The following is a 26,993-nucleotide window of genomic DNA, read 5'->3' as shown; positions in this document are numbered from 1 at the left end:
CGGAGCTTGCTGTGAGCTGAGATCCGGCCATTGCGCTCCAGCCTGGGCGACTGAGCAAGACTCCATCTCAAAAAAAAAAAAAAAAAAAAAAAAAAAAAAAAAAAAAAAAAAAAAAAATTTACAAATGACTATGAACTGGTTCCGCTATTCTTTTACAATAGCATAAGGGGATTAAATGAAGATTCTCTAAGGACAAAGGACCAAGCTGCTTAAACATTATTTTTATAGATAAATATTACCTAAATCTCTAGAAAATACTAATAAATAAATACTAACTACCAAATAAATCTTAAACACTTGCCCTTTTGAGTGGTGGGGTTGGGTTAGATAAAAATGTTTCCCATCACACCTTAGATAAGCCTTTTGTTATACTAATTATTTGAAAATTTTACTTAAAAACAAAAAAGCAACTTTCACTTTATTTTCCATATATTCTGTATTATTCTTCCAACATTGTTCTACATGTCTGGAATAGCATCATGAATTCATTAGTCATTTTTAACAACCCATGCAAAAATCGTTTTCAGATTCTAACTTTGTAAGAGATATTTCAGATATATAGTATTTCCCTACTAAACCTTCTAAGTCCAAAACATTACACACGCCTTTTCTATTTAAAAAGGGTACATATCCATGATAGGAAAAAAGTCAATTCTGAAATCATTTTTGGCTGATATAATTCTGGGTTAATTCGGGTGGCATTTCAAAATTAGATTAAAAAAAAACAGTAATCCTGAGTTAATAAAAAAATAAAAAAGAAAGAAAGAAAGAAAGGATTATAAGTATGCACCCCATAGTTCTAGCTACTTGGTAGACTGAAGTGGGAGGAGACTTGAGCCTAGGAGTTCTAGGCCAAGCTGGTAAACAAAGTAAAACCCTATTTCTAAAATATTATAAATTTTTTTAAATAAAATGATCTATCTAGAGAGAGAGATTTTAGAAATAGTGTTATTTACAATGAACCTTGAAAACTATAAATCTTACCAATTTATTACAGATTCTAAAATGGCATCTAGGTAATATTATAGAGAGGCATAATTAATTAGGCTGGTATCAGATCAGCAGTGCCTAAACATTTGGGGAAAGCTTAGTGAAAGCTATTTAAAATACAGATTCTAGACAGGCGTGGTGGCTCATGCCTGTAATCCCAGCACTTCTGGAAGCCGAGGAGAAAGGATCACCTGAGGTCAGGAGTTCAAGATCAACCTGGCCAACATGGTGAAACCCCATCTCTACTAAAAATACAAAAATCAGCTAGGCGTGATAGCACATGTCTGTGATCCCAGCTACTTGGGAGGCTGAGGCAGGAGAACCGCTTGAACCTGAGAGGCGGACGTTGCCGTAAGCCAAGATCTGCACCACTATACTCCAGCTTGGGCGACAGAGCAAGACTCTTGTCTCAAAAATAAAATAAAATACAGAATCTTTATGAGAAAATGCCCAACAAACTCAAATTGATGTACATTCTACAAAATAACTGGCCAGTATGTTACAAAAATGAAAACATCATAGAAGAAGAAAGTCTGAGGAGTTGTCCTAAATTGAAGGAAACTAAGGAGATACGACAACAAAATTAAATGTTGGATCCTGAATTGGATCCTGGCCAACAAAAAAAAGGGAACTCACAAAACTTGCATGAGGTCTGCAGATTAGTTAACAGGATTATTAAAATGTTTATTTCCTGGTATTGATAATTGTGCTATGGTTCATAAGATGTTAACATTTGAGGAAGGTGAGTGAAGAGCTTAAGGGAACTCTGACCTATTTTTGTACTTCTGACACTACTTCAAAATAAAAGTCAGACAAAAATAACCCAAACAGTTTTGTGGGTCCCAAACCCAGGATTCTGATCTAGAAACGAGGACTCCAATATGACTTTAAAAATATTCCCCAAGAGTTGTGGTGCTCTACCAGGTTTGGGAACCACTGGCTCAGAGAGTAAAAATTAGTATAGAAAACTCTAGGAACAAATATTCAGGATGATACAACTATTTTATATTTATAGAACACTTACAATTGTAAAGTGCTTTTGCCTACAGTACCTCAGTTGATTCTGAGAAAAACTCTGAGATAGGCAAGGCAGGTAGGTATTGGTCCCACCATACAGAGAGGCAGTGTTCAGTTCCAAAAGATGATCCCCTTATTCCTAGATTATGATTTCCAACATATCTTATTGATTTTAAAATAAAATGACACATATACTTCAACCAGTCAACAGATATTTAATATCAATAAACTTAGTGACTCTCTAAAGAGAAATATGAAACTATATTATCTTTTAGTAAATTTTAAATATTAAAATTTACCTGACTTTCATAAAACCAGAAATATCTATTATCTATACAATGACAACAGATAGCCATAAATGTTATCTGAAGGAAATCAGATGTTTCAGTAGTAGAAAAAATAAAATCAGTTAGGCAAAATACCCAATTGCTATAGAGCACTCCATTCTTCCATCATGGATTACAAAGAGTTTACTACATTAATTCTAAAATAAAATTTCATTATAAATACATGCTTCAAATAAACTGATAGTTTGCTGGTTTAAGGAGAAGTATCCCCAAAGAAAAGCAACAACGTGACACAGAATAAATTAACAATAAAAAGCTTTATGCAAATTTTGTTCTTAAAAACGTTAAAAGGATCTGTTATCAATGTTAGCAAAATGTAGCAACAGATACACTCAGGCAAGGAAAAAACCTAAATATCAAAACATGGGTTGTTTCTGACAGCAAAGGGCAATTTCAAACTAAAGTATGAATTTGAAATGTAAATTCATTTGATAAGTATAGGCAGTAGAAAACCACAATGTTTATACTTAATATGCCTATATTTGATTTTCAGATGTAATTTATGCACTTATTTCAATCCTGCCCAAGTGTTAGTAGTACTTGCTGTGCAACAAGCTGTGTTCTATACTGCATCAATCTGTAATTGCCCCCTGTTGATTCTCTCATTGCAATAATTGGACAAACAATGAATCTTACCCAATTAGTCCATTTGTTGTAATTAATACATCCAATTCATCATAAGAGAAGAAAAAAGGCAAAAATACAGTGTCACATTATTTTTTCTTTGCAAGCCCAGTGAAAGGTACTGAGGCTTTTTAAGTCCTCAAATATAAACTCAAAACACACACACACATACACACACACACACAAACACACACACTCTTAACTCACTGAAATGATGCCCATTTAAAGTTCAACTCAAGACCCAAAGCTTAAACTCATCTTAGAAAAACAAGCAAGTTTTAAAAGGGAGTTAAAACTGTAATCCTTAAATATGTGAAAGTTATATTCTATTATACGCTTTTGGGAACTTGGACTATTACTTCCTGTTTAAAGCTGGACATCCTTTTTCAGAAAGGCTGCATTTACTGAGGTATTTAATGTAAGAAAGAAACAAGGATCCAAGTTGTTAGCTAAGTATTAATCAGCCAATACATTTATCTGCACAGTTGAATTCTTAGAAGATACGCATTCTTGGCCGGGCGCGTGGCTCATGCCTGTAATCCCAGCACTTTGGGACGCCGATAAGGGTGAATCACGAGGTCAGCAGATTGAGACCATCCTGGCTAACATGGTGAAACCCCGTATCTACTAAAAAAATACAAAAAATTAGCCGGGCGTGGTGGCGGGCGCCTGTAGTCCCAGCTACTCGGGAGGCTGAGGCAGGAGAATGGCGTGAATCCCGGGAGGCGGAGCTTGCAGTGAGCAGACATGTGCCACTGCACTCCAGCCTGGGCAACAGAGCAAGACTCTGTCTCAAAAAAAGAAAAAATAAAAAAATATATATTGTTTTTTACATATTAGCATCTCTGCAATCAGGAATCATTTAATAATCAATGACATGCTATAGTTTTAACTGGCAATATTTGTCTTCTACTGACACATAAAATTAACGGTGTGTCTGTTTTATAATCAGTGACACTTTAGATTCAATAAAATATGGTACATCTATTTGTCAATGATAAACCTTACTAGCATGATTTATATAAAAGTACCATTCTTAAAAATGAAACTGCAAATCTTATTTGAAATTCATAATAAGTTACATACATATCAACTCTTTCTGAGGATAAAGATGTTTCAGATTTTTACTAAGTTTTGTAATTTACATGCAAGCAGTAAAATCCGCAAAACACTTTATCAGATTGGCTTTAAAAAAACTGTTAAACTTACATGGAGACTACTAATGGTATGCCTAATAATAAAAAATTCATAATAAATTTATACTATGCATTTTGACAACTCTTTCGTTTATCATACACCAATAAACAAGACATTTATATTTAATTTGAGCATATATTATTTCAAAATTCCTATTAATTTGGAAAGCTTGCAAGCAGGGCCTCATATGTCACTTTAACAAGAACTATGAAGTGACAATTTCTAATGATACGTCTTATTTTTCCCTCAGATTTTGTTCATCTTATTTTTCCTTTAGATTTTATTATATAGATAAGAACATCTCTGTAAAGACAAACATGTGGACATACATGCTAGTTTTGTTAAAAATACACACCTATACATGTATGTGTGTATATATATGATAGCACATAATTAATAAATGTTATTTTCCTCCTTTCTTCTTGGAGGTTCAAAAGACTATAGCAAACACAGACACAATATCATTTTGAGATATAAATTAATGTTTTATTGTTTTTCTTCATAACATGACTTATACTTAATTCCTACTAGAGTCTGATAAGTATCTCCAAATTTAGACATGTTCTGTTTTAACTAAAAGCTATTTGTAGTACCTGACAACTACTATTCCTGTAACACATACAGAGGATAATTATGGTTAATACAAAAAGGAAAAGAGTTTAATCATAAAGGACAATAATTGATTAAATTTACAGGGCTCTGAGAACATTTTTAAGTAACCAAAAGCATTCTAGTTATGTCAGCCAGATAATCTATAACAAGTAAATTCCAACTGACGACAACATGGAAACATAATTTAAACGTCAAAGTAATAAATCATAGGTTTAAAAATACTTCTATCAAATCATGTGAAATCCCATTCCATAATCTAAAACCAAACAGGGCCATAAGAAAATTCTACTGGAAGTCTTAGATTCTAAAATAAATTAGTAAATTCATCCTAACTCTCTACTATTACTAAACTATTAAGTTATATCTCTGTGGTTTTATGAATGGAGTAGCCTCCATTTCTGTTTTCAATTTAACAGATCAAGTTCAATCCTTTGGTGTCATTTAATATTTAACCTTCTTTCCATCCATCCATCCATCCATCCCATAAAATTCATCCCATTCCATTCATGGAGCATCTATTATGTACCTACTACTACTGAAGGATACTCACTATTTTGTATGAAAGGCAGCTTTCAGAACCTGACTGCCAAGATCACAAAAACACCTAAGCAGATAAAAGTCTTCCAGGCCTACCTCACCCTTCATTTTGCACCTGCCATTTCAACTCACACCCTTCCACATAATCACGAGCAACTCCCTCAAACTCCAGGCACATTTCAAACTATATTTATCTATCCTAAATGCTACTTTAGTTAACATGATCAACAGAGGCATGGTCATGCCAAAATAGCCATTAATAAGTTAATCTATTATTCCCCTTAACAAGTAGCAACTGTGTTTTCCTGCTTAATTTTTAAGCTGATCTTATTTAGGAACAGAGCCTTAATGGAGAGAACTGAGGTAGCTGAATGAGTATGGGCTTGAAGAAAGGGGTGTGGCTCCTGGTCTTGGCTTTTTCCTTAAATAGCTATGCTATTTGTTTTCAGAAAACAATAATGACTAACATTTACTGAACACTAAGCATATTCTAGGTACTATTTTACATATTATTAACTGATTTAGTCCTCAAAATAACACTATGAGGCAAGTACTATCCTATTCCCATTTTACAGAGGAGGAACCAAAGCATGAGGATGTTAGCTTTTTGTACAGGATTACACTGCTTGTAAGTGATAAAACTAGAATCCGAACAAATGCAACTGACTCCAGAGCCAAAGAATTTAATCCTATTATCACAGTGCATCCCCAACCTAACTCACAGAATTGTAAAAATGAAATGAGACTCTAAGATAAGTGCTCTGAAAAGGACATTCTATTATTTGCATTGGAAAAAAAGTTAATCTATAAAAGTGACAACGAAAAGGTTTCAAGCACATTAGCAGCAGGGGCAGTACTGCTTTTCTTCAGATTAGTCTTCCTAGATTACATCAAATCACATATATGGGTTAAATAAACACCAATCCTGATAACATCAACCATAAATTATTGTTTACAAATTTAGTTACTTTAAAAAAATTTTTTTTTTTTTTTTTTCAGACCGAGTCTCACTCTGTCAGCCAGGCTGGAGTGCAGTGGCGCGATCTAGGCTCACTGCAAGCTCCGCCTCCTGCGTTCAAGCCATTCTCCTGCCTCAGTCTCCCGAGTAGCTGGGACTACAGGTGCCTGCCACCAAGCCTGGCTAATTTTGTTTTTGTATTTTTATTTTTTATTTATTTTTTTGTTTTATTTTTGTATTTTTAGTAGAGACGGGGTTTCACCGTGTTAGCCAGGATGGTCTCGATCTCCTGACCTCATGATCCGCCCGCCTCGGCCTCCCAAAGTGCTGGGATTACAGGCGTGAGCCGACACGCCCAGCCATTACTTTTAAAGTTTATATTTTACACTGCTGTTGGTTAAGTAGCACTGCTTTCCAAATTAACTAATAGCAATAATTTGATATTAGGAACAGCCCAACTTTCCTAATAGAAAAATAAAAATTTTAAATGAGATGTTTAATATAAAATGGTGCTAATTGAAATGATGCAACTGAACTTTACTTAAATGATTCTTCACCCAAAAATTTAAAACTCACCAAATTCAAAATTACAAAGTATAGTGGCTTATTGGAAGGCACAGTAATGAAATATTTCAATTGGCTAATACTGGAATTCTGGATTGTATATGAATTTCATTTATTCCAACTATGCCTTTTCCTCCAACATGACAATAATTTTTGTCTTTGATATAAATGATTAAGATACTGTTTTACTCTAACAGCTTAATACATACACAAACTTCAGTTCTACTTATCTGCCTGAGACTTATAAATTCCTCTATCATAAAGGCCTATATTTTCAACAATTTTTCTTTTCTAGCAACTACTTAATATTTTACCATGTATTTAGCCAAAACAGAAAAAATATCATTTCTAGTACAATTCTTATCTATTTTGTTTTCTAGAATTTGCTACCTCTAGAAAAAGTAATGATCAATGTTGTACGATATTAAAATAATTTACTATGAATAATTTACCTACTTCTAACAAAAATACAGATATCACAAAACGAGTCAGTACTCCGCTTCAGTGTTACTACTCCCCTTACCATATTAATTCACTTTTCTAAAAATCTGTGTTTTTCTCTAATTTAATTATTTCTAGTTTTCTCTTATGGACAATATTTTTTCTTAAACTAGATTTACTTCTGGTATCTTTTGCCTTTAGCTGTTCCTTCTCAAGTTTGAAGCAAGTAACAGTTAGTATAACTTTTGCAGTTTATCAAACCAATTTCCTCATTTTATGCATTGCTTTTCAAAACGTTACTCTTCCAAATAGTATTCTACTCTGTCTAGATCTCTGAACAAGTTAAAACTGGAAACCTTTAATTATATTAAATTTTAGTTCAGCAAAAGACTAAATATGGGATTTCCTGAATTAAAACTGGGCAGAGCTTTGGAAAAATAAGTTACTTTCATACCTAAAACCTCTAAAAAAAAATAAAATGAGTAGAAATCTTTCAAATTTCATTTTAGCTGTCTGCAAATAAAATGCAAAATCAATATTATTATTAAACTATTATAACAAGAGAGCCCATATTATTTAATAGTTTGCACCTAAATGACATAAGGACTAAATGAAATAATTTGGTGGTTGCATTCAAAATGCTAACAATTCATTTGGTTTATAAAATTGCATTAGTTCTGAATATCTATATAACATGTCAACAATTTCTGAGCAAATGAAGATTTTCACAATAAAGACATTCTTGATTGTGGACTTTTTTGTGAAAAAGAGAAAAATCAGATTGACCACTTTATATAAAATTTCCACATAAAGTCCTCAAAAACAACTAGTCCTGAAAAAACAATTCTAAACTATGTTGGCTTAGTTATGCTTACACTTGCTTGCTAAGCAAATACACCTATAAAGCAAATTATAACATTTACTGTATTTTATCTTTTGAAAATGTTTTGGATAAGCAGTAAAAAATACATAGGATTAACGTATCCTCCTAGAGCAATTCTTTGTCCTTGTAATTCTCTTGGAGCATTAATCCTCACCTGGCCTCTTTATTACATAAAGTAAATCAGACTGTATGGAAGTAAATCACTAAGAACTGGCAGCTACTTATTGTTGATTTATATGGTATTAGTTTTTGTTTTTTTTTTTTTGCCATTTCATTCAGTCCAAAGTTGTGGTTTTCTAAGAAAATATTACATTTCATGTTTCTGAACTATGAGGTGCTCAGTGAGGCACAAGTACAACCAAGAGATAAAGAATCTTATAAAGAATTACAATGCATGCTCTGTAAAGAATGTGAATATGAAACTGGCACAGCAATATGGATTTCATTTTGTTTGTTTTTATCCTTTTCCTGATTCATATGCTGAAATATTTTACTACTTTAAGTCCCTTTTAATAATATTAACATACAAAAAGCTACATTCTACATTCATAGAACCATAAAATTTGGGAGATCCTGAAATATTATCTAATTCATTCGGCAAGGAAATAAAGCACACATGGTAGACAATTTAAACCTCAAATATGGGAGTAAATACACTCAAATCAAAAGTAGATGGTTAGACAGGTTGAACTTTAACAAAACACTGAAAGGAATTAAATTTAATTCTTAACCAACTTACCCAATTTTTGTCTTCTCTTTTAACTTAGAACACGTTTTTGTTTTTTTGCTGTCTTTGTCCTTTGGCTTGGATTTCATCCTTCTACCTTTCTTTTCCTCTTTTCCTTCAACTGAAGCACTAGGAAAGTTTTCAGGGCTCATTACTCGTGGAATATTGCGTTCCCCACGCTCCTTTGCTTTTGCTATGGCCTCTGATATTATACGATTAGCCTTTTCTTGCTTGCTTTCTGATTCCACCTTTTTTCTCTGCTTCTTCTCAGACATGACCCTCACCTGGGTATTCTGCAACTTAGTATATGTCCCAGAACCATCGCTCTTCTTGGAAGATGGAGGCTAGAGAAATAAAAATATTTTTTATAGAATATACCAAAGTACATCTAAAACAACTGTCACAAAGGTAAAATTACATTAGCAAATATGTGAGTGCTACAAACAAATTTAAATTAAAACATTTTGCTTATCAAGAAATTAGTACAGATATAAACAGCTCAATTGCTACTTTTAAAAATGAACGTTAAAGAATAATAATATAGATTCATTGGTATTTTCATAGCATTCTTGGTTAGTTGATTCAAGTTTTGTCCTGTAAAGATAGTTGATTAAAATTTTATCCCATAAAGAGTCTGTGCATTTGGAATAAAAGTCTTTTCTTTCCTCTTCCCTCCAAAATTCTGAACATTAATAAATTTTTTAATAATTTTAATTTAGAATTACTCCACACAGTTTATTATGACTTTTAGAAAAATAAAGCCTCTGCTTTACGACTAGAACCTGAACTCATTTAATATTTAAATGCAGCAACATAGCTAGTTAGTAAAGACATTCTCATACTTAAAATTAGAGAAAGTTTTAGTTTTCCCATGAAAGAGTTAAATGTGAAAATTATTTTTCTTTTTCTATATCATAATTATTTTGCTCAAGCAATTTGGGAAAGAAACAAGTTTTATAGTTTTACATTAAAATTATTAATATTTAGCAATATCACAGGAAGCAGATCAAGAGCATTTTAAAAAGAATTTCCTCTTCAAACACGCATTCATCCACATATACTTAGATCACAGTTTTGTTATGTTCTTACCCGTAAACATGCCTCTGACTATAGCAAAGGAAAAAACCATCAGGAATTTCCAAACACATTTTCATGCTGATTCCAGTGTGCTTCACTGGATATTTTTTCTATACCTGCCTCATCAAAGGTTTCATAGCAGTGCTGCAGCACTGGGAAAGGAAGGAGGGTTTAGAATTGCTCTCTAAAATGCCACCTTAAGGCCTACAGGCTATAACAAATAACCAAGACTCGAGAAAACAGCAACAAGCTCAAGATGGCGATGCAGTACGACTCCCGTAGCAGCAGCCAGTAATAAGGAAGGTTATTCAATCCCATTAGCCTTTTAGCCCAAAGAACCCCTCCTCCTCCCACTCATTCAGGCTTTCACTTACCCTTCCTCTTGGCCTCTTCACTGAAGACATTTTTGGCGTCAGACAAAGGCTTGCCCTCTGCTTTTTCACCACCCCAGGCAGTGCTCAAGAAAAAAGCATTGAAAGAAGATTCCTAAATGGCCTATTTAGCAAGCTGCAACCAAGAGATGCACAACCCTCCACAAATACACATTTTGATTTATCAACACATTTCTGCCTTGGCAAGTTTATATCTACTGTTCATCCTATTTAGATATGAAAAAGGCTGTAAACACTACTAAAAAGCTGAGTTTCCTCAATAGCTGTAAGCAGATAGCCAGATTCCAACAAAGCACAGAAAGAAATGAATGCACAAAGCATCAAAATGCATCAGCATGAATATTAGAGATGTCGTTAAAAATACTGACTCCTTCTGCGGAAGTAGGCCAGCAGATGGTGCTACCAGTTATTATTCCATTAGACTCTGCAATTTAACCCCCAATGGACTGTTCTTCCCTCCATGTAACACATTAACTCTCACTCTGCCATTTCCTGCAGTAAAGTTTTAAAAAATATACATAAAAATCTGATTTTAAAAAATCACCTGAGAACTAAAACCATGGTGAAATGGCATTATGTGGCTATCAGTATTAAAAAAAAAAAAAAAAAAAAAAATCCAAAGCAGTTTTTATTGGAGAAAAATACTTTTCTCAAAGATACTCTAAAATATTTAAAACATGAAATAGCTGAAGATTAGCAAAGGGTTAAAAAGCAGGTCATGCAAATGAACCCAAAACAAGTTTAAGAAATTAGCTAAGGCTTCTTATTATTTTTCTAACAAAAAGCTAACAGTGTTATTTTGAAAATACAGAAATGAAGCTATTTTCATTTGAATTATAAAAAGAGGCTTAAAATTTTGAAATGAACAAATGAGAACGGTTTATAAAGATTACTAACAATGTTAAAATTGTTTCATCGTCTTAACATGGATGAATACATTTTCCTAACACAAAAAAACTCAAAACCATTCTGACTTTTCCTCCTCACCTTCTATTTTAACTGAACTGATGAGTTTTTCAGGTAAAACTGTAGGTTTAGTTCTGTAGCAAGTCAACTTGAATTTGAACATCAGTACAACTTTTCTTTCTATAAAAATTGATTCTATTTTAGTAAGCAATGCCCTTAAATCACTAAAACAAAATTTCACTGCTTCAAAATTCAAGTTTACCTCTTTCATCAATGCCATTTTTTCAGTTGGTCCTGGTTAGTCATCTGATATCACTATAAAACAACACTGGGTTCCCCCCTCTGCCCCTTTTAGGTACCAAAGGCCTCAAAACAGAAACAATACTATCTGAACAGGGCTCCAGAAAGACCCATCTGGACGGCATGAGAGATTAAAGGCAGAGGACAAGTAAGGACAAGGAAAGGATATGACTTGAGACGTCATCAATGTGAAAATAATAACAATAATGAGATAATACTTACAGACTACTTACTAAGTGCCAGGGATTATTCTAAGTATTTTATATTTAATAACTAATTTAATCCTGATCAATAATAGGGTAATAACAGTGATGATGGAGACGAGGGGCCAGGTAATGAAATACTCTTGATAGTAGCATTACAAAGTAACAGAATGGAACTGAGAGAGCAAACAATTACAAAAATCATTATAAGAGCTAAAATGTAGTGTTTACTATGTACCAGGCACTATTCCTAGTATTTCCTATATATTGACTAAATCTTCAAAACAACCCTGTGAGATAGGTACTACTGTTAGTCCCATTTTATATATGAGGTTACTGGGGGATAGAGAAGTGACTTGCCCAAGATCACACAGCTATTGAATAGTGGAGCAGGGATTAGAAGACAAGGGGGTCTCGTTAGGGAGACCACACTCTTAACCACTCTTAACCACTATATTTTAATCATGTTTGGTTCAACTATCATAATTTACAGAGATTAATTTGAGGACAAAGGAAAGTAGTAACATTCTCAAAATTGCAGAGATACCAAATAATAAGGCTAGGATGGATTTTTATTTTTTCCAGTGCCCTTTCAAAAGTGTAGAAATCAACTAGACATAGGTGAGGCATGGCTGAGGAGCAGGAAGAGCCAGTACTTGGTTTCTCGACCAAGAAAAGGTAAAAGAAGGGCGGGTGTGGTGGCTCACACCTGTAATCCCAGCACTTTGGGAGGCCGCGGTGGGCGGATCACCTGAGGTCAGAAGTTCAAGACCAGCCTGACCAACATGGAGAAAAACTGTCTCTACTAAAAATACAAAATTAGCGGGGCCTGGTGGTGCATGCCTGTAATCCCAGCTACTCAGGAGGCTGAGGCAGAAGAATCACTTGAACCTGGGAGACAAAGGCTGCGGTGAGCTGAGATCACCCCATTGCACTTCAGCCTGGGAAACGAGACTGAAACTCTGTCTTAAAAAAAAAAAAAAAAGGAAAAGAAATAGGAAACCTAGTTGAGAAAGAATGTATATGTGTGTGTAATAAGTTTAATTCTTTTCATACTGAGTTTGATATGGAGATCTCTAGCAATTTGAAATTTGGGACTGGATCATCAGAGAGAGAAGTCAGGTCTAGAATGTAAGATGTGGATTCTCCTGCTGTTCTCTTCCATTACCCTTAATTCGCTGACACTATTCATAGAACCTAGGAGGATTTCCAAAATAACTCACTTCTCTTACAAAGTTTTTCAATAGATCCTATTACCTGACTCAGAATCCCAACTGTTTAATACATCTTAATAGCAGACAGCAGAGAATCTATGATCAAATATTTCCTCTGCTACTAGAATACAGCATTTTAAAACCATATTCCCACAGAGTATCAACTGAGCTGTTAAATAACTGAACATTTTAATGTTGGTCATTTCCCAATTCATACACACAAACGTACAAGGTTATGGTTTTTCTGCCCTTTTTTCCCCATCTAAGCAGTCATCAAATTCTGTCAAATCTACTTAATTGTATTTTGGGTTTTCTTCCTCTTCTCAGTCCCCACAGCTCCTGCTTTATTTATTAACTTTCTACTTGTTATATTGTGGTTATGTAGGAAATGTTCTGATCTGTAGAAAACATACACCAAAGTCATTGGGGATGATGGATTACTAGGTCTGCACCCTATGCAAATGGAGTAAAATAATTTCTTTGTACTACACTTGCAATTTTGCTGTAAGTGTGATAGTTTCAAAATATAAAGTATTTAAAAATTTAAAATAAAGTCACAGGCCTTGCTCCCCATGAGCTTGTATGATTAAGATAATAGGCCGGGCACAGTGGCTCATGCCTGTAATCCCAGCACTTGGGGAGGCCGAGGTGGATGGATCACTTGAGGTCAGGAGTTCTAGATCAGCTTAGCCAATACGGTGAAAGCCCGTCTCTACTAAAAACACAAAAACTAACTGGGCATGGTGGTACACGTCTGTAATCCCAATTACTCAGGGGGCTGAGGAAGAAGAATCGCTTGAACCCAGGGGGCGGAGGTTGCAGTCAGCTGAGATCACGCCACTAGCCTGGGCGACAGAGCGAGACTGTGTCTCAAAACAAACAAACAAACATATAAACAAAAAAAAACATAAAAGGCACATGTATTAATATCGTATCCAAATGTTCATTAAAAAAGAAAATCTATAGTACAAGAGATGATATCATACGTGATATGTTATTTTGATAGCACCTGGAAGGAATATATGGAAGACACTAGATATCATATTTCAGTATTGGGGAAACTCAAAGATTTATAAGTGTTTGTCAAAGACAGATCATGACCTAATAGCAAGTCATGATATACATTTAAAGGGTCCAGAGAACCACTAAAAAAAAAAAAAAACAACAAAACAAAAACAAAAAAACAAATAGAGTAGAAGAGGATGGTGTCAGACCCTTATGCATGCACTTCATGCCTCTAATAAAATTAGAAATTTTTCACACTACCTGTTACTCGCCTTTTCCTTCACGAGGAAAAGCAGCAAAGAGATTTGGGAAAGAAATTAGAGGTTTTAAAGTCTGAGTGGGGACTTACGTCCTTTCTCCTCTGGTGAAATAATTTCACATGTATACCCAACAGTCAAATTGGGAAATTCCTCCATTTCCAATATTTTAGTTGTATTAATAAAACTACTGAATCACTAGTGTGTGGATATAAGTTGAAATTATAAATTTTCAAAAAGAGAAAGGGAAAATGATCACATGACCACTGTACATTCAGAGAATAGGTTCCTCTCCTGGCAGGCTGGGGTGGTCAAGGTTATGTACACACACACACACACACACACACACGTGCATAGCTAGATAAAGAAATGTTCTACTTGACACATTTTTTTTGGGGGGGGGATGGAGTCTTGCTCTGTCACCCAGGCTGGAGTGCAGTGGTGTGATCTCGGCTCACTACAAGCTCCGCCTCCTGGGTTCACACCTTTCTCCTGCCTCAGTCTCCCAAGTAGCTGGCACTACAGGTGCCTGCCACCACACCCAGCTACTTTTTTTGTATTTTTAGTAGAGATGGGGTTTCACCGTGTTCGCCAGGATGGTCTCGATCTCCTGACCTTGTGATCCGCCCATCTCAGCCTCCCATAGTGCTGGATTACAGGTGTGAGCCACTGCTCCCGGCCCTACTTGACATATTTTTTAAATAAGAAGAAATACAAGGTCCCAGATATAATTCCTTAGTAAAAATAAAACACAGAACAATAAATTTTCAACAACAGAGATATAACTGCATTGTAGCTAAAATTCTCCCAACCTTTCTCAAGAGAGAGGAAGACTCTTACACTTTAGGCTTAGAGGACTAGGTAGATGGAAGTTTCAATGGAAGAGGACATAAAACAGAAGATAGCAAGCCTTGAGCAAGGATGAGTTTATCTGCCTAGAGAGACAATGTAGAATAACAGAAGAGAACCAGTGGTGAAACCCAAAAACACCAAGTTTCAGGAGCTAGCAGATGAAGAGGAGCTACTGAAGGAAAATAACAAGAAAATGCAAGAATGGTAAGATGAGTATCAGGAGACAGTGGTTCCATGGAAGCCAAGAAAGGAAAGAATTAAAAGCACTGCAGTCAAAAGGAAAGTATCTTAAAGTAATTTGGTATTATAAAGATAATTTAATAAGGCATTTTACTTCTCTTAAATTGTTTATTGTAAACTGGTGTGCTGGTATTTAGTCTCCTTATTTTAAAAATAGAAGCATAATAATTATTTACTTAAATATTCATATGAAATCAACCTAAAAACAACAGATTTGTAGTTAATTTTAGTAATATGTGTCAAACATTAGTATGGTGGCTTCTTTTGATTTTTATTTAATGCATACAACATTTTTTCTTCAAACTATCAATAAAGACATGTTTAAAGAGAAAAGAGAAAAAACTGATCCAAGAGCAAATTATAATGTCAGTCGTTTTCTGAATTTTACCCTTAGATTTGTTTTCAGAGGTTTTCACGGAAGTGGAACAATTATTTCACTTCACTTTCTTCACATCTGTGAACTGCCATGCTCACAAATTAAAAGGTTTATTTTCGTCTTGTGACTTGCAGTAGTACTTAGGTTTACACTTTTAGATAACCATGACATTCCTTTTTTTTCAAGTGTCATAATCTTAATTTGCATTGACACAGTAATACTTTTTAAGGATTGGCTTTATTTTAAGCTTTATTTTATTCATCCACATAAAAGTGCAAACAGTAGGTGTTCATACAAGTTTTGTTTCTTTTTTAAATACAAACGTACATATAGCTTACAGGAAGCACAGGGGAAAAAGGAACTTGTTAAATGCGATCAACAAAATCCAGATGTAATCAGCAAAATGGGGATGTAATCAGTAAAATTCAGAGTGTAGGAAACTCCATAGGACAAAGGACTCTATTTCTTCAACAAAGAAATTGTAAGAAACAAAACAAAAAAGGGAACCACAGAGTAAATGAGACTTAAGACTAATCGGAATGACAAAACAGAAAAAAAAAAAAAGGAAACGTAAAAGACCTCAAGAAAAGGCAACATGTGGAGCACTGCATTTGGTTTATATGTTTTCTAAGTGTAGATACTGGCCTGAACCAGCCAACTGTAAAAATAAATTTACTTAGCAACTGGAGAAATAGAAAATCTGACCAGATATTTTGATTATATAATAATAATGGTTATCTTTTTAGGTGTGAAACTGGTTTTGCAGTTGTGTTTTAAAGACAAAAATCTAAGGCAGACATGATGGCTCATGTCTGTAATCCCAGAACTTTGGGAGGCCAAGGCAGGAGGATCACTTGAGGCCAGGAGTCCAAGGCCAGCCTGGGTAACACAGCAAGACACATCTCTTAAAAAGAAATTTAAACTTAGCTAAGTGTGATGGTGCACATCTGTAGTCCTAGTTGCTTGGGAGGCTGAGGTGGGAGGATTACTTGAGCCCAGGAGCTTGAGGCTGCAGTGAGCTATGATGAGCCCCTGTACGCAAGTTGGGTTGGGTGACAAAGCAAAACCCCATCTCAAAGTAAAAAACAAACCTCAAACCGACTCCCCCAAATTTTTGTCTTTTAGATGTATAAATCAATGTATTTTTGGATGAATGATAAGACTAAGATGTACTTCAAAAATATCCATGGAGGGGGTGGTTATGTTCATTAGAGGGTAGTACAACAGATGCAACAGTGGCCATATAAATTGATGGCTGTTGGTAGCTGGGAGATGGATACTCTACTCCTGTGTAACTTGAAATGTTATATAATAAAGAAATTTAAAATTTTATATTCTGGAATAACAAGTAGTTTGCCATGACAAGGAAAGTAGACGCCTATGGGAGAATGATAAGCAACAAGGACTAAAATATAACTGCCTAGATTATCAACACTGTTATAGGTTATGTTAAAATATCTAGACTTTATGCTGAAGGAATTAGGGAATTCATAAATGATTATATAGAGAGAACAGGATCACACTTTAAGACATAGGGATACTAAGTGGTTTTGATAAAAAGGCCAGAATAATTGATAAAATATTATTGGTTTAGAAAAAGGTCATACCTGATCTAAAAACAAATAGTATTTAATCTATTTTACATTAGTTTGCAGTACTTTTTCAAGCAAACTTGTTGCTTCCAAATTAAGTCCAAAGTATATTTTTAAAACATCAAATTACAAAACCTCACCAAGTTCACCACTTGCTGAAAACATTAAATATGCTGAATTCATCAGTCCATAAATTATCCCCAATACTGAAAGCTATTCTCAGCATAACATTGCGATTAAGGGAATGGGTTTTTGAGCCAGTCAGCCCTGGTTTCTGGTTCCAGTTCCATCATTTACCGGGGCCTCAGCTTCCTCAACTGTAAAATGTAGATAATAATAGTATTCACCTAATAGGGTTCTTGTGAAACCTAATGGATAATGCTGTAGAGTGCTTTAGCACGGTGTCGGGCATACAAATACTGAGAGATGTTAGGTATTGTTATTGTTATTGCTGTGATGTGATACTGTGCTCTTCTCAGTACATCATATCAGGGAGTATATGATATCAGTGTCTTATTGTTATTGGTGATGTTACCCTTGGTTACTTGATTAAAGTAGAGTCTGCCATTTCTTCTCCATGTAAATATCTTTTTTTAATAATAAATGCATATTTTATGGGAAGATATTTTGAGACTAGAAATATCCTATTTCCCATATACATCTGCCCAGTAATTCATTGATTCTTGCCCATAACAATCATTACTGTGGTATTTGCCTAACGGAAAGTTTATATTTCCATAATTCCTTCCACATTTTAAATTGGAATTCTACTCTAAACAAGAGCTGTCTCTTCTCCCTTTTAATTTATTCATTCATTTGTATCAGTATAGACTCATAAATCTTGGCTCACTGCAAGCTCCACTCCCTGGGTTCAAGCAATTCTCATGCCTCAGACTCTTGAGTAGCTGGAATTACAGGTATCTGCCACCATGCCTGGCTAATTTTTGTGGGTTTTGTTTTTGTTTTTTTTTTTGAGACAGAGTCTTGCTCTGTTGCCCAGGCTGGAGTGCAGTGGTACAATCTCGGCTCACTGCAACCTCTGCCTCTTGGGTTCAAGCAATTCTCCTGCCTCAGCCTCCCGAGTAGCTGGGACTATAGGTGCACGCCAGCACGCCCAGCTAAATTTTGTATTTTTAGTAGAGATGGGGTTTCACCATGTTGGTCAGGCTGGTCTTGAACTCCTGACCTCATGATCAGCCCACCTCAGCCTCCCAAACTGCTGGGATTACAAGCATGAGCCACTGTGCCCGGCCTCATGTTTTTATATTTTTAGTAGAGACAGGGTTTTGCCATGTTGGCCAGGCTGGTCTCGAACTCCTGACCTCAGGTGGTCCACCCGCCCCGGTCTCCCAAAGTGCTAGGATTACAGGTGTGAGCCACCGTGCCCGGCTGCTATTACTTCTTTCTATGGGTTATAATCTGACACTATGATTATTTACTTGTTCAAACTGTCCTAACTTTGGCCATTTACAGCTCCTTCAAGTTGGTTCCTGTGTTCATAACCCCACTGTATTTCAAGCACTTCCTTATTTTCTGGTACTGTAAGAGATTCCAGTTTTATGGTAAGAATAGTTTAATGGTCAAGATGGAAGTTGCTGAGATGGAAGCCACACTACAGTAGGTTAAGAAGCAAATGGAAACTACATGTTCTCACTTACATGTGGGAGCTAAACAATGGGTATACACAGACATACAGGGTGAAACAACAGACACTGGAGACTCTAAAAGGTGGAAAGGTGGGAGCAGAGTCAGGGATGAAATACTACCAGTTGGGTACAATGTATACTATATAGGCGATGAGTACACTAAATACCCAAACTTCACCACTATTGAAATATCTATGTATCTCAACTGTACTTGTACCTCTAAATCTGTAAACATAAAACTTTAAACATCTAAAAATAATTTAAAACATGACTTTAAGTAAAACAAAAAGTGAAATTTTCTATTTTCAAAATATATATACATATTTGTCTATATGAATATATATTAATATATGCTGAATGAATTAGGGAATCAATAAATGACTATATAGAGAGAAGTAACAGGATCAGATTTTAAGATATAGAGTTGTTAAGTGGTTTCAATAAAAATCCATCTATGGGACCAGGCACAGTAGCTCTCATCTGTAATCCCATCACTTTGGGAGGCTGAGGACTGTTTGAACCCAGGAGTTCGAGACCAGCCTGGGCAACACGGCGAGATCCCAACTCTACAAAAAAATTTAAAAAGCAGCTGAGCCTGGTGGCTCACATTTGTAATCCCAGCTACTCAGGAGGCTGAGGTGGGAGGATTGTCTGAGCCCAGGAGGTCAAGGCTGCAGTGAGACTTGTTCACGCCACTACAATCTACCCTGGGCGACAGAAAGACCATACCTCCCTACTCCACTGGCACCCCTTACCCCCCCAAAAAAGGAAGAGAAATCCTAAGCGTGTCAACTGAGCCCTTCCAAAATTCATCCAACAGGTTCTTCTTCAGCTTGCACTAAACCTCTCTAATTGAATATTTCCAGTTTAAATTTGTGAACTGGTGCTATCTCCTACATTTCTACTGACTTTTTATTTCAGCTTAATATCTCTTCAGGTACCCTACCATGAGTTCTTAATTAGACACTCCCTTCTTAGTTGAATGATCATACTTAGAAATGTTAATTTTTAAAAAAAATCTCATGGTCCAGCACGGTGCCTCATGCCTGTAATCCCAGCACTTTGGGAGGCCAAGGCAGGAGGATTGCTTGAGGCCAGGAGTTTGAGACCAGCCTGGGCAACATACCAAGACCACATCTCTACAAAAAGAAAAAAACTGGGTGTGGTGGTGGGCACCTGTAGTCCTGGCTACTTGGGTAGCTGAGGCGGAAGGATCCCTTGAGCCCAAGAGTTTGAGGCTGGAGTGAGCTGTGACTGCGCCACTGCACTCTAGTCTCAGCAACAGAGCAAGATCCTATCTCTAAGAAAAAAAAGAAAAAATTTAAAAATCTTATGAAGCTGAATCTACACATGAGTATGCATGCGTGTGCACACAAACAACTACTTAAGTACAGCCATCCATTGCTTAATGATGGGGATACATTCTGAGAAATCTGTCATTAGGCAATTTCATCATTATATGAACATCATAGAATATACTTACACGAACCTAGATATTGTATAGCCTATTGTTCCTAGGCTATGAACCTCTATAGCATGTTACTGTAGCTAACACTTTAGGCAATTAGAATTCAATGGTATTTGTGTATCTAAACATAGAAAAGGTATAGCAAAAATATTATGAAACCCCCATTGTATATGCTTCTATTGTTAACCGAAACATTGATACGCAGCACATGACTGTATAAAATAAATGGTAGATGCCTTATAAAAAAAATGAGTGTATAGTGTAATAGCTGGCCCAAAAGAGCAAATGCAATCTTAATACTGTACAAACAGAAATATAGTCTATAGAACAAAGGAGGTAGTAATTATGCTGTACTCTAGTGTCCCCATGAGAAATGTATTCTCTTTCGGCTTAAGAGGATCATGAACTAGATCACTCACTCAGACATATTATACGAATACGTACTGTTCACCAGATATTGCTGTTAAGTGCTGGGAAATAAAACAATAGGGGAAAAAAAATTCTTTTTTTTTTTTTTTTGAGATAGAGTTTCGCTCTGTCACCCAGGCTGGAGTGCAGTGGCATGATCTCAGCTCACTGCAACCTCCGCCTCTCAGGTTCAAGTGATTTTCGTGCCTCAGCCTCCTGAGGCACCACCATACCCGGCTAATTTTTGTATTTTTTGTAGAGACAAGGTCTTGCCATGTTGGCCAGCCTGGTCTCTAACTCCTGGCCTCAAGTGATCCGCCCATCTTGGCCTCCCAAAGTACTGGGATTATAGGTGTGAGCCACCATGCCCAGCCATGAGGAAAAATCTCTTTTCTAATATAGCTAACATTTTAGAAAGGGACCAGCCTGACCAACATGGAGAAACCCGGTTCTCTGCTACAAATACAAAATTAGCCAGGCGTGGTGACGCATGCCTGTAATCCCAGCTACTCAAGAGGCTGAGGCAGGAGAATCACTTGAACCTGGGAGGCGGAAGTTGCAGTGAGCCGAGATTGCACCACTGCACTCCAGCCTGGGCAACAAGAGCGAAATTCCGTCTCAAAAAAAAAAAAAAAAGAAAAGAAAAGAAAAAGAAAGAAAGGGAGGTAAGCAAATAGGATAAACATCAGGCAAGGGTAAAGGTTATACAGAGAATGAAAATAGGATGCTGTGATGAAAGGTGATAGGGCGATCATTTTAGAATAAGTTCAGTCTCCTGGAGGAGGTACCATTAATACTGAATTTTGAATGAAAAGAAAGAACTAGCCATGTAAAGATCAGAGGAAAGATGAATTAAAAATTATCTTAAGCAGGTGTGAGAAATCATCTACAAAGCAAAATGACCAATATACTGGTTTATATCTTAACAATAAGTTTCCCTATAACATTTGCACAAACTATACTTTCTAGTCTGTTCATCTAGAAACTGTCCTATCTGTAGAAGTGAGTAGTCTGTACCTCAAGTTCTCTCCAGATCTTATCTGTTCAGGTCCTACAATTTTAAGCTTATTTCTTCTAGTAATGGCCGATCATCATTATTCTCAATGGTCTGATTGTCTAAGACAGGGTTTATGAACTAAGAGCTGTAATCTCATTATGGGCCTTCAATTCAGTGGATAGTAACCAACATTCTTTATAAATGAAGTAGATTAGTGTTTTATGAAACACTGGTTATATCTTACTAAACACACACACACACCACTACATATATACATTTAGAAACATTTATAAATAGACATATATACTGAAATCCAGTCAATAAGTTTTCAAAACACTACTCTTTTTTTTTTTTTTTTTTTGAGACGGAGTCTCGCTCTGTTGCCCAGGCTAGAGTGCAGTGGCACGATCTCAACTCACTGCAAGCTCCACCTGTTGGGTTCACACCATTCTCCTGCCTCAGCCTCCCGAGTAGCAGGGACTACAGGTGACTGCCACTACACCCAGCTAATTTTTTGTATTTTTAGTAGAGACGGGGTTTCACCATGTCAGCCAGGATGGTCTCAATCTCCTGACCTCGTGATCCACCCGCCTCAGCCTCCCAAAGTGCTGAGATTACAGGTGTGAGCCACCGCACCTGGCCCAAAACACTATTCTAAGAGGTCAATGAATTGCTTCCATTTCATTTAATGTCATTCAACACGATAATTATATTAGTCTGTCCTATTTTGGAGATTCCTTGTAATAAAAGTGTAACTATGACTATAACAGTTTTCAGTGGGTTTCGTGAGTCCTGCTGGCAAATTATTAAAACTGAGGGTACTTTTGGGAACCCATAGAACTTGTAGTTGGTGTCAGAAGTGAGGACAGTCTTGGGACTGTGCTAACTTTGCAGTTTGGCTAACTCTGAATAATGCTTCTCAATGAAAAAAAAAAAAAGTTTGGTGGCAAAATAAAGAGATCTCAATCTGCTATATTCAAATGCAAATTCCAATTAAAAATATGTTTACATTTTTATAAGACTTATAAAATAATGAAAACTAGGATTGGCAATAATTCCATGCTATTAAAGACTTATCTATAGGAAATCTGAACTAACAAAACTGCTTCCTTAAATATCCTAGGCATTCCCATTCCATCTGTACAGAGGAACATATCTATGTGACAAGATTCAATATTCCTACATACATTTTTAAAAATTGAGCATGTTTGACTTAAGAGAAAAAGGACACAAGAAGAGGAACTGCATGACAGTCCACTTAAAATATCACATGGAAAGAAATTACTTTTTGAGGCTTGAAAGAAGTTCAGTTCTTTAAACAAATATTGAGGCCGGGTGTGGTGGCTTACGCCTGTAATCCCAGCACTTGGGGAGGCAAAGGTGGGCAGAGCACAAGGTCAGGAGATTGAGACCATCCTGGTCAATACGGTGAAAACCCATCTCTACTAAAAATACAAAAAATCAGCCAGGTGTGGTGGCAGGAGCCATAATCCCAGCTACTTGGGAGACTGAGGCAGGGGAATCGCTTGAACCCGGGAGGCAGAGGTTACAGTGAGCCAAGATCGCACCACTACGCCACTGTACTGTAGCCTGGCGATAGAGCGAGACTCCGTCTCAAAAAAAAAAAAAATTGAATGCTTATGAATCAGGTACTACTTGATATTAGAACAATGGACATGTAGTCTCTCAGAAAGAAATTTATAACTTGGCAGTACAAAACTATCACCAATGAGTAAAATACAGAGGGAAATATAGTTAATAATACTCTTCATCAGCATGTTCCCTCCCTTTAGCACCTCCTCCCCAACACTGTTCATATTGCTTTTGGAAGGCTCTAAAAATGGAAAAACAGGGTGGAGTACTATCGAATAAACCCATGGTTGGAGAGCAGATACACTTGAGAAAATATGATTGGCTACGTAGGATGGGAGAGGGTTTCTGTAATTCTAATCACAGAAAGAGTTCAAACCAAAAATGCTAGGGAGGCCGGGCATGGTGGCTCATGTCTGTAATTCCAGCACTTTGGGAGGCTGAGGTGGGCAGATCCCCTGAGGTCAGTAATTAGAGACCAGCCTGGCCAACACGGTGAAACCCCGTATCTACTAAAAATACAAAAATTAGCTGGGCATGGTGGTGCACGCCTGTAGTCCTATCTACTCAGGAGCTGAGGCAGGAGAATCCTAGCTACTCAGGAGGCTGACGGAGGTTGCAGCGCAGAGATTGCACCACTGCACTACAGTCTAGGTGACACAGCGAGACTCCATCTCAAAAAAAAAAAAAAAAAAAAAAAGGCTAGAATATTCATACAACAGAATGAGTTGAACTAGACAGGCTGCTTAGTCCCATTCAATTCTGGGATTCAATTCTAAGATTCTACAAAGAAGTATTGACATTTAAAATAATCAAGAACATGCAATTAGGTTATCTTACCTTCCATAACAGCATAATAGAGTCCTGATATAAAATACTTTCCTAGTTATATAAAGTAGCCTGAGGTGCACTGGGAACCTGATTTTCTACTGCAACCTCAATGAATAAAGACCAGGTAGACTACACAAACATCAATTTGTGTATTGTTGAGTAAAAAATGTTACTCAAATCCCACTATAATTAAAAACAGAACACAGGATTACAGATGAAAATTAACATTTGTGCAATGTTTGATAGTTTACAGAGGACTTTAATCTGTCAAATGTTATCTCATTTAATTCTTCCAAACTCCTAGGAAATGGCTATAGTGGTGGTAGTGGTCCTTGTCATTCCCATTTTAAAACGAAGGAGTCTTAGCCAAGTTCCATAACCTTTCCTTTATACTAGTCTGCCACTGTATCTCAGCCTTTTCTCTCTTCTACTCCCTTATTTTTCACACAATTAACACATTCACCACAGTAACCCATCTCAACACTTAGCTGGGAGTGAAAGGAGTAGAATGGCATGGACTAGTAAATTCTCTCTGAAATTCTGAGAGGAGAGAAGCATCTTTCCTGCCTACCTACCTTCGACAATCACTATTCTATACTTTTCTTTCTGAAGACGTATGTTAATCATTAACACATAAATCTTAAACTCAAGAAAATTGAAGGTACAAATATACGAGAAAAAAACAAAACAATTTCACTGGAGATGATTCACCTAAAACCTTAGTTTGGCTTAGAAAGCTCTAAAATTGCCCTATAATCTATAGAAAACTGCAATCCTAGATTGGATCTGATCACTGTCTTTAAAACTTAGAAGACTGATTGGTTCACTCATTTAATATTCATTTAACACGTACTTGTTGAACTAAGTGCACTGTTCAACAAGCACTGTTCCCAAGCACTTCCCATTACTTTGTCACCTACTTATATTAAGGGATCCTATGATTAAATCAAATATTCTGCTTTCAAAAATGACTTGTTCTAGTATCTACCAAGGCTAATCATTTTATTGTGGCAGGCAGAATTCTAAGGTAAACCCCCAGTGAACCATGCCCTTGTGAAACTCTTCCCCTTGATTGTGGGCTGAACCTGTAAAAAATGTTGGAATACCACAGGTTATGTGGCAAAAGTGAAAGGATTTTACAGATAAAATTAGCGCCTATATCAGTCTACCTAGTGGTTGCCAAGAGTTAGGGATGGGAGATTAGGGTACAAGAGAGGTAGGTTTGGTTGCAAAAGAGCAACATCCTTGTGGTGATGGAACTATACTGTATCTTGGCTTTGGTGGTGGTTTCATGAACCTACACATGTGATAAAATTTCATGAAAATAAACACACAAACACATGCAGATGAGAGCATGGAAAACTGGGGAAATCTAAATAAAGATTGGTGGATTGTATCAAGTTTACTCAGATTCACAGTCAAGTCAGTTTCTTGACTGTGATACTGTACTATAGTTTTGCAAGATTCAACCCTTGTGGGAAACTGAATTAAGGATATACTGAGGCTGGGCGCAGTGGGGCATGCCTGTAATCTCAGCACTTTGGGAGGCTGAGGCAAGTGAATCACTTGAGGCCAAGCATTCAAGACCAGTCTGGCCAACATGGCAAAACCCCATCTCTACTAAAAATATAAAGATTAGCCAGGCATGGTGGCACACACCTGTGATCCCAGCTACTTGGGAGATCGAGGTGTGAAAATTGCTTGAACCTGGGAAGTGGAGATTGCAATGAGTTGAGGTCATGCCACTGTACTCCAGCCTAGACAACAGAGCAAAACCATATCTCAAAAAAGAAAAAAAAAAAAGCATACATTGAATATCTCTGTATTATTTCTTACAACTGCATGAAATCTGCAATTACCTCAAACTGAAACTTAAAAAAAAAAAAAAAAAAAGAAAAAAAGAGAGCGCTTAGGCCTTCCGCTGGCCTTGAAGAAACAAACTGCTGGAGTTCTACAGCTGCAAGGAAATGTGTTTTGTCAACAATCTCATAAGCCTAGACCCTGAGCCTCAGATGAGATACTGCAGCCCAAGTTGACACCTTGGTTGCAGTTTTATGAGAGCCTAAGAACCCATCTAAGCTGTGCCCAAACACCTGACCCATGGAAGCCATGAGATAATAAATGAGTGCCATTTTAAGCCAGACTGAATATGTGGTAATTTGTTACTAATAGAAAATACATTCATATACCCAATGATTGAACAATTCCAATATTGGGTATATGTCCAACATAATTAAAGTTCAATAACAGGCAAAACTAACCTATGAGGTTATAAATCAGAATGGTGGTTGCTCTTGGTGATCAAGGATAGTGACCAGTAGCAGGCTTTTAGGTCATAGCAGGCTTCTACAATAGTGCTAATATCTTATTTCTTGGTCTGGACACTGGTTATATGGATGATGTTTAATGTCTGAAAACTGATCAAATTGTTCACTTATAATTGGTGTGTTTTCCGTATGTACATTATACTTCAAGAAAATTTACATTAAAAGATTATAACTCGAACTGAAGAACATTTTGTAATCTTATCATTAATCTGACTAAACAATCATTCTTACAGGTATTTAAGGAAAAGACCAACTGTTCTCTTAATGTAATAATGTCTTGACACTAAAAACAAATTATTTTCTTGATTATATTACTGTGACATTCCAGATATATTTCATTAAGAAAACAGTAACAGAGACATATAATATTGCCTATTTCCTTTAATATCAGGAGAAATCTACGAAATGCTGAAAG

At 36.2% G+C, this 26,993-nt stretch overlaps 1 protein-coding gene across 28 annotated transcripts in view; it reads right to left on the bottom strand.

Moving 5' to 3' along the window:
• CHD9 (chromodomain helicase DNA binding protein 9) overlaps positions 1-26,993 on the bottom strand; it is a 273,480-nt gene that overhangs the window by 108,132 nt on the left and 138,355 nt on the right. For 18 of the 28 annotated variants that reach the window (XR_012428685.1, XR_012428683.1, XR_012428687.1 and 15 more), the window contains one exon: positions 8,910-9,241. Coding sequence is in view for 22 of the 28 variants with exons in the window: in XM_045381801.3 (XP_045237736.1) it covers positions 8,910-9,241 (332 nt within the window). In the remaining 6 variants the exon portion in view is untranslated. Of the gene's footprint in view, positions 1-8,909; positions 9,242-9,986; positions 10,246-10,348; positions 10,432-26,993 lie in introns of those variants that run through there. The other 10 variants (XM_074026669.1, XM_074026671.1, XM_074026673.1 and 7 more) reach the window with 2 other exon arrangements.

Source organism: Macaca fascicularis, chromosome 20 (assembly GCF_037993035.2).
Source record: "Macaca fascicularis isolate 582-1 chromosome 20, T2T-MFA8v1.1".
NCBI classification, from domain to species: Eukaryota; Metazoa; Chordata; class Mammalia; order Primates; family Cercopithecidae; genus Macaca; species Macaca fascicularis.
The sequence above is the reverse complement of the archived record's forward strand: the minus strand, read 5'-3'. Positions and strand labels throughout refer to the sequence as shown.